This window comes from Mya arenaria, chromosome 10 (assembly GCF_026914265.1).
Source record: "Mya arenaria isolate MELC-2E11 chromosome 10, ASM2691426v1".
Taxonomy (NCBI): domain Eukaryota; kingdom Metazoa; phylum Mollusca; class Bivalvia; order Myida; family Myidae; genus Mya; species Mya arenaria.
In genome coordinates, this window is record NC_069131.1 from 6,004,386 (window position 1) to 6,013,371 (window position 8,986).

Consider the following 8,986-nt stretch of genomic DNA (forward strand, 5'->3'; position numbering starts at 1 on the left):
TCAAACGTCGTACATCATTTAAGAGCATTTCAAACGTCGTACATCATTTATCCGCACGTCAAACGGCGTACATAATTTATGAGCACGCAAATGGATAACAACCTAAAGGAGCACGCACATGGCCTACATCACTAAATCATGTCAATGACCTACCTCATTTAGCATTATCCGAAGGACCGAATAATCTAGGAGCATGTTAACGGCTTACATCAATAATGAGCATGCAAAAGGATTACATCATTTGAAAGCAATTAAACGGCTTACATCACATCATGTAATTTGCTGACACCATTTCTGACCAAGTAAATGGATTACATCTTATATGAGCACCCACGAGAGAAACAACGTCATTGCACAACAATGACTGACTTCACGTGCATCATTATATCTGTATCAATACGTGTTTGTATCAAAAAAGCACAGTACTTCTATGATGCCTGGCATGTAATCTTTCTACTAAATACAAATGCCGAACTGTCGCACTGTCTTTTAGACTTATAGACAATTTTGATAACTGTCCTTTCTTTTATTATTTTAACCAATATAAGGCAAATTTATTGCAAAAACGTTTTCATACTTAATGTATGAGTAAGTGCATGGATGCATCTTAAACTAACCAACACATATACTGATATACCAATATTTAATTGTGCGAAACTATACAGCTGTGACAAGTTATAGATCAATAAACAAAACCACTGTATTTTAATTGTTGGTGTAGATACTCATGTCTTTTGAACATTTCCACCGACATTCTTGTAGTAGGCATTTTCATTATTGTAGTATACCCCGGTGTCTTTACTTTCCATGCTCAACCCAGACCGCGGCTCTGAGTCGGGTATTTCATACTCGGCTGTAAAATAAATCAAAGATAAAACTATTTTATAAATTAAAATTTGGATGCAAATACCAGACAAGTAGGCTTACTATCTTCTTTAAAACGAATTGGTTTCAGAAAGAGCCATTTTAAGTTTTGTTTTAGTACGCACGGCATTTTTTTATTTAAATTGTGTATTTAAGGTACTGACGTTAATGGAAAGATTATTTTGTGGCTTTATCTCGACCAAGTTTTAGACCGTTTCTGTTGAAAGCTTAATATATCTGATGAATCTAAAATGTAATATGTTCATACTCGTCTGAAACATGTGGCAAACGACTAAATAGTATGAAATAAGTGTGTTAAATTTGTCATACAAACAGAAAATGCATTCGTTTCTGATATCTGAACTAAAATAACAAGACTTATATACTCGTTTGTGCGACTTCTAAAGTTGTGTACGGTTTATTTTGGCCTCCTTCTGGCAATATGTCTTCATACAAGCTCGTCCAATTTAAAAAGGGATTGTCCGATCAATCCGAATTCACAGACAGCTTTTCTGCATATTTCATGCCAATTTTGAGTGTTTTTTCATTGAAAAATAGAACAAACACAACAACAAAATGAGTTTTTAGTCTTTATTCAATAGCATTTTCCATCAAAAACAGTAAGATAATAGAAAATGTTAGGACGTCCTAACAAAATTTGAAACATTCAAAGTAACACCTATTGAAAATCAAAGATATGAAATACCAAAAATGTTGGGACGTCCTAACAAATTTGAAACATTCAAAGTAAAATGATTGAATATCAAAAATATGAAATACCAAAGTGTTAGGACGTCCTAACAAATTAGAAACATTCAAAGTAAAAATGATTGAAAATCAAAAATATGAAATACCAAAGTGTTAGGACGTCCTAACAAATTTGAAACATTCAAAGTAAAAATGATTGAAAATCAAAACTATGAAATACCAAAATGTTAGGACGTCCTAACAAATTTGAAACATTCAAAGTGGAAACCATTGAAAATCACAAATATGAAATCCCAAAATGTTAGGACGTCCTAACAAATTTGAAAATTCTTAGTTAAAAGGTATTGAAAATTAAAAATATCCCAAAATGTTAGAACGTCCTAACAAATTTGAAAATTCTTATTTAAAGGTATTGAAAAATCAAAAATATCCAAAAATGTTAGGACGTCCTAACAAATTTGAAACATTCAAAGTTGAAAATATTGAAAATCAATGATATGAAATCAGAAAATGTTAGGACGTCCTGACAAATTTGAAAATTCTCAGTTAAAGGTATTGAAAAATCAAAAATATCCCAAAATGTTAGGACGTCCTAACAAATTTGAAAATTCTTATTTAAAGGTATTGAAAAATCAAAAATATCCAAAAATGTTAGGACGTCCTAACAAATTTGAAACATTCAAAGTTAAAGATATGGAAAATCAAAGATATGAAATCACAAAATGTAAGGACGTCCTAACAAATTTGAAACATTCATAGTTAAAAGTACTGAAAACTAAAAATATGAAATCCCATAATGTTAGGACGTCCTAACAAATTTGAACCATTCCAAGTTAAAGATGTTGAAAATCAAAAATATGAAATCCCAAAATGTTAGGATGTCCTAACAAATTTGAACCATTCCAAGTTAAAGATGTTGAAAATCAAAAATATGAAATCACAAAATGTTAGGACGTCCTAACAAATTTAAAACATAAGTTAAAGTATTGAATATCAAAAGTATGAAATGTTAGGTTGTCCTAACAAATTTCAAAACGATTGCATATCTTAACTATGAATTCTCAAAATGTTAGGATATGTCCTAACAAATTTGAAACCATTAAATTTCAAAACTCTTAAAAATAATCAGTATTCAAATGTAGTAAATGTTTTGCCGTCTGAATAAATTTGAAATAGAAAAAAAATAACTTAAATTTAAAAATGAATAGACAAAATTTTAGGTCAAAGAAAATAATTTGAAGCATTTAATTTAAAGCTATTAACTTTAATCAAAATGTGAATTGCCAAAATGTTAAGTCACCCTAACGAATTTGAAATGGTCAAATTCCATAACAATTACAAACCAAAATAAATGAAATCACAAAATGCTATGTCGTTCTAACAAAACTTATGACTGAATATCAAAACTATGAATTTTTGCCTTCCCCAACAAATTGAAATGGTCAAAAATCACAATGTTAAATCACAAAATGGTCGTCCGAGCCAAATTCAAAACGAATGAAGATATATATCCACAAACTGTAAGGTCTTAATATCAAACTTTTTAATATCAGTATTTAAATGTACCAAATATTTTGTTGTCAAAACAAATTTGAAATGAACAAGTTTTAAACTAAAATAACAATGTCATTGCATTACAAATAACATTCAAAACTATTCTTAATCAGTAATTAAATATACTAAATGTTTTGTTGTCCAAACAAATTTAAAATAGACAAAGTTTAAACTTAAATCAAAAGATGAATTCACAAAATTCTTGGTCGTCCAACGACAATAAGAGAATATAATAAATACTATTGATTTCTTCCTTCCAAAATAGTAATATTTCTTTCGGCTAAAACACGGTATTTGTCCATTTTATATTTTTTGGTTGTTATACATAGATTGAAAGAAAGTGTGTGATTTCATTTTGAGATTTTCTATTTTCAATACTTTATACTTGGAATGGTTCAAATTTGTTAGGACGTCCTAACATTTTGAGATTTTTTTATTTTCAATACTTTTCACTTTGAATGGTTCAATTTTGTTAGGACGTCCTAACACTATGTGATTTTATATCTTTGATTTTCAATAGTTGCAACTTTGAATGTTTCAACTTTGTTAGGACGTCCTAACATTTTGTGATTTAATATTTGAGTTTTCAATACTTATAACTTTAAATGTTTCAACTTTGTTAGGACGTCCTAACATTTTGTGATTTAATATTTTGGTTTTCAATATTTTAACTTTGAATGTTTCAAAATTGTTAGGACGTCCTAATATTTTGGGTTATTTTTGATTTTCAAATACCTTTAACTAAGAATTTTCAAATTTGTTAGGACGTCCTAACAGTTTGGGATCTCACATCTTTAATTTTCAATGGTTTCCTCTTTGAATTTTTCAAATTTGTTAGGACGTCCTAACATTTTGGGATCTCACATCTTTAATTTTCAATGGTTTCCTCTTTGAACTTTTCAAATTTGTTAGGACGTCCTAACATTTTGGGATCTCACATCTTTAATTTTCAATGGTTTCCTCTTTGAATTTTTCAAATTTGTTAGGACGTCCTAACATTTTGGGATCTCACATCTTTAATTTTCAATGGTTTCCTCTTTGAATTTTTCAAATTTGTTAGGACGTCCTAACATTTTGGGATCTCACATCTTTAATTTTCAATGGTTTCCTCTTTGAATTTTTCACATTTGTTAGGACGTCCTAACATTTTGGGATCTCACATCTTTCATTTTCAATGGTTTCCTCTTTGAATTTTTCAAATTTGTTAGGACGTCCTAACATTTTGGGATCTCACATCTTTAATTTTCAATGGTTTCCTCTTTGAATTTTTCAAATTTGTTAGGACGTCCTAACATTTTTGGATTTCATATCTTTGGTGTTACTTTGAATGTTTCAAATTTTGTTAGGACATCCTAACATTTTCTATTATCTTACTGTTTTTTGATGGAAAATGCTATTGAATAAAGACTAAAAACTAATTTTGTTGTTGTGTTGGTTCTATTTTTCAATGAAAAAACACTCAAAATTGGCATGAAATATGCAGAAAAGCTTTCTGTGAATTGGGATTGATCGGACAATCCCTTTTTAAATTGGACGAGCTTATACATCTTCTTCCTATCTTTCCTATATAAATAATAATAATAAAAATAATAATAATAATAATAATAATAATAATAATAATAATAATAATAATAATAATAATAATAATAATATTAATAATAATAATAAAAATGATAAAAATAATCATAATCATATTAACAGTAAGAATATTAATAATTATTATGATAAAAAGTTTCAGAGTAAGAGCTGAAGTAATGAATTCAAAGTTAGAAAGTATTTTATATCTTAATAGCAGTTATTATACATATTTACCTAAGAACCCCTTTCTCCTTAGTTACCATCACTACCACCAGTGTTATGACAACACACAAACCAAGGGCACCACCGACTGCTCCACCAATGACCGAACCAGACCCAGTTTCTTCTTCCGCCCCAACGGTGTGATGCTTTTCGGCTTCTGAAACATCACCATCAAAGAATCATTGACTTTTTTATAAATGTCCCGAGGCTCACAGTGATCAATGGCCGCTTAAGGGATAGAGTAAGACTATATGTTCATTAATATTTAATCACTAGAACAGAACAGCGCCACGCGATAAAAATTACAACGTTCACGAAATAAAATATAAATAATACACAACTAAAACAAACACTGTGTATCTAAATGATATGCTTTAAGGTCATATAACTAGTATAAATGTTATTTAATTGGTTTATTGATGGTGTAAGCGGTTAATTGATTATTAAAAAGGGAAATAGTTCGACCAAGTGTGTACATTATCAAACCTACCAAGATATAGTTCCGATGATATGGTTCCATACACTTTTTTGAATATTTGACCTAAGGACCTAATGTTTGATCACATGTTGGCCCAGTTTTAATGCGTCCAAGAGTTCATCAAGAGAAATATTCTGATGTTGGACCAAATATGATGCATCTAGTTGGTTTGAACGATTTTTTTAAGATTTGACATAGTGACCTAGTTTTCGAAACCAAGTGACCCACTTTCATATGCGGTCGAGATTTAATAAATGGAAACATTCTAACAAAACTTTAACATTACCATGAAATTGTTCCCTAGTTTAGAATTGGGGAGGAAGTTAATGGCTTATTCGGGGCCTCTTTCCACTTTGCTATATAGATTGATATGATTAGTTTCATTCCGGTGAAAGTAGTATTAGACATTGTAATAATGGCGACAAGGCCTTAAAATATGTACAAACAATTGGATGTTTTCAACAAAAGCTGATATTTAGGAATTCAAATGGAAATGTGCTGGATTCTCAGGTTCACCAAAATACAGAATGAATTATTAATAATCAATGATGAATCATAAAAGCAAAGTAATGAAAATCTTTCTCTGAGCAAAAACGAAAGTTGGTTAAATGCCATATAGTGCATAAATTAATTTAAAATAAAGTTAATACAATATAATATCCTGGTGGTGTATGATGTACTATGGGATATTTTTCAGCCGATTTATTCAATATAGCATAACATCCTTAAAACATTATCAGTAATGTCTAAAATAAATAAATAACATTGTAAATAAAATAAACACGTGCATACCTGAAGTACAAGTATCGCCAATGAAACCATCAATACATCCGCGGTTGCACTTTTCTGTTGAGTCGCATTTTAAATCTGTTAGGGAACCTGCACAGTTTTGTGAGCAGATATTTTCGCAAAAGTCCCCGTAATGTGATAACTCGCAATTCTCACAACGTCCAGATTCTATGTCACATGTTCCACCCTTGCACGTACTGCTACATTTAAACGTACACATAAAGCCGTAAAAAGAGTTTTTACATTCAGTGCATGTAACGTTGTCCGTACAACTGACACAATCAACAGGACACTTCACCTATTGTTAACACGTTCCATCTATCTGGTTGCAAAAATGGCCAACACAGTCCTCAGAACATTTGTTATTACATAGTAGCCCAAAGTAGCCATTATAACACGAGATACACTCCCCCTCTTGAGTACAGTTACCGTTACGACAATAATTGCATTGAAAATCACATTCTCTTCCGAAGTAGCCATAATAGCATGCATTGCAATGTCCGGAGTATTGCTCACCACCCCCTTTACAATTATCTAAACAAGTGCTGTTACATCGTGCACCATACCAACCGAAAGTACACTTGTTGCACTGTTCACTTTTTCCGTATGATGCACACGTTTCAGGACACATTTCATTTATACACTCACCAGTGAGTATGTCGCATCTTCCATCGCATTCACAATGCATCCCACACAGTTGTCCATATCTTCCAGTGGGGCACACAGAACATGACGTGCCATCAGAGCATTTCTCACATCCAGAAAAACACATTCCAATACATTGATTTCCATAATACCCGTCTTTGCACTCACATTCACCGTTAACCCCACATGTGTCAGTAAGGCAGTTTTCCGAACATTTGTTTCCACATGTAGGTCCATAAAACCTTTGTCTACAAGTACATGTCCCATTAAACGAGTTACACGTTTCTGTGTTACAACCATCAGAACAAAAATATCTACAAGTGGTGCCCCAGAATCCTGCCCTACATTCGTTACAATGCGTTTCATTACTGCATGCAACACAGTTCGTCCCTACGTACGTGCACGCTCTACATTCCTCAGTTTTCCGTAAGTAGTATCCAGAGTCACATGATGTGCACACGGTTGAATTTGAACATGCTGCGCAGTTTGCGAAACAACCTGAACAGAATATAAAAATAAGATATAAAGCAGACAGTATCCGTAGACAGTGTCAGAAACATAATGTTCCTTTCAAAGATAAAAGGCTAATATGTAGGCTTTTTGTTTGTTACGTCGTTTACTTATCGTTGAAGGTTAGATAAATTGAAAATAAATGCTTGTTAACTTACAGTCAATACAGAATTAAAGTCAAAAGGAAATAAGAAATCAGTTTTTTGTTTTAATTAATTGATTGAAAATATTACACTTTTTTAAACACTTGACCAGATGACATTGATATCTACAAACCAAAAACACATCACAAACATAACACCATGATCATATAAAAGCAACGAATATTAATTGTGTTTGTGTTACTTTAGTACCCTAGTATGCTTAATAAATAAAGTTTATAAAATCTTATATACTATGAATATTAATAGCGCTTATATTAAAACAGATTACATAAAATAAATGTTTGCTAAAAAATAAGACCATAAAGCTTTAAATAAATTTAAGTCCATCTTACCAAAATATTTCGATGTAGAAGGTAATTAGCAAAATATAAAAAAAATACTTACTCGGCTGAGAGACGCAGGAATCGGCTTTGATCAAGATAATAAACACAACAATTAATGATTTGTTTAAACTATTCATCTTTATATCCGAATCAGGTGAACAATCTATCTGAATATGTATGATATAAAAAGAAGTCAAAGTTAAAGCTAACTTGTTTATATCCCAACACACCCTAGAGTAGACGCGGAAGTTTTAAAGAAGTTGTTTACTTATGATTCTTTGGGTCGTATGAATTGAGTATCCCATTAGAGGGACTTTATGCTAGATTAGCACCAAAAAAGTTATTTTCTGTAACGAATCTCAGGACAATTATTCAGTAAAATATTTTACTCTTTGATATCATAATTGTAAAGAAATACCAAGCTGTAAAAGAAAATTGAGTCGGGGACCGGGTTCGAACCGGTGTCGCCAAAATTGCAGTCCAGTGTAATATCCACTGTGCTACGAAGGCTTACCGTAAACGGTTGGAAATTTAAGCTATATACCTATCTTGGTAATATCATGTGATAACATCGACTAGCCAATCATGCATAAGAAATGAATTCTACTAGGTAGACAAACCTAGTAATATATTTCAATAGAAAAATACGAAAAAACTGCAAAAGATAAATAAATTGTAAACTATGTGGTACTAAGTAAGTAAGTTTCAATGCATTGTACACATCGATACCAAGTTTATGTCAGTTTTCAGCAATTTTCTTTTTTCCAGTATTTCATCATACGGAGTACAGCCCCTTTAAACCGATTCAACTCGTTCGCGTGATTTAGAATGTCATGTTTCAAATACAAGTTGATGATCGAAGCAGTTTGCTTAAACTGTTAGATTGGCATGTAATCGATTGTTTGTAATTAGAAATAGGCGTTAACTTCCTTAAATGTAATAAATCAAGCGAGTGTGTTTATACCCCTTACTTGACAATTTTAACCTGTCTTTATATACAAGTATAAACGGGGGCACTACGAAAATATCACACACACAGTTGTATAATTATATGTTTTTGCAAATCCGCGGATAACGCGTAACTAGATTTATATTGGCTCCTTTCATCATACAATTCGGGGGTGAATGCGAAAAGGTTCTAAGTGACAATA

At 31.4% G+C, this 8,986-nt stretch overlaps 1 protein-coding gene across 3 annotated transcripts; it reads right to left on the minus strand.

Annotated features, from left to right (window-relative positions):
- Positions 1 to 635: 635 nt before the first annotated feature.
- On the minus strand, positions 636 to 8,044 carry LOC128206330 (uncharacterized). Of its 3 annotated transcripts, none has more exons than XM_052908715.1 (4): positions 7,897 to 8,044; positions 6,197 to 7,336; positions 4,939 to 5,083; positions 636 to 853 (listed from the first exon to the last, which is right to left on the minus strand). In XM_052908715.1, the coding sequence occupies exons 2-4, from the start codon at positions 6,411 to 6,413 to the stop codon at positions 844 to 846; spliced, it is 372 nt and encodes a 123-aa protein (XP_052764675.1). In that variant the 5' UTR covers positions 6,414 to 7,336; positions 7,897 to 8,044; the 3' UTR covers positions 636 to 843. The 3 variants fall into 2 exon arrangements, 1 of the variants encoding a protein (XP_052764675.1); XR_008256446.1 differs by lacking the exon at positions 636 to 853 and adding an exon at positions 4,606 to 4,689.
- Between the last annotated feature and the right edge of the window lie 942 nt (positions 8,045 to 8,986).

What these genes read in the sequence shown, in the direction of transcription:
- LOC128206330 (XM_052908715.1), bottom strand. Translation starts at nt 6,413, where the DNA reads ATGTGTACGTTTAAATGTAGCAGTACGTGCAAGGGTGGAACATGTGAC. An exon ending in TGGCGATACTTGTACTTCAG is followed by an intron (nt 5,084 to 6,196) that starts GTATGCACGTGT and finishes GTGATGTTTCAG; the next exon opens with AAGCCGAAAAGCATCACACC.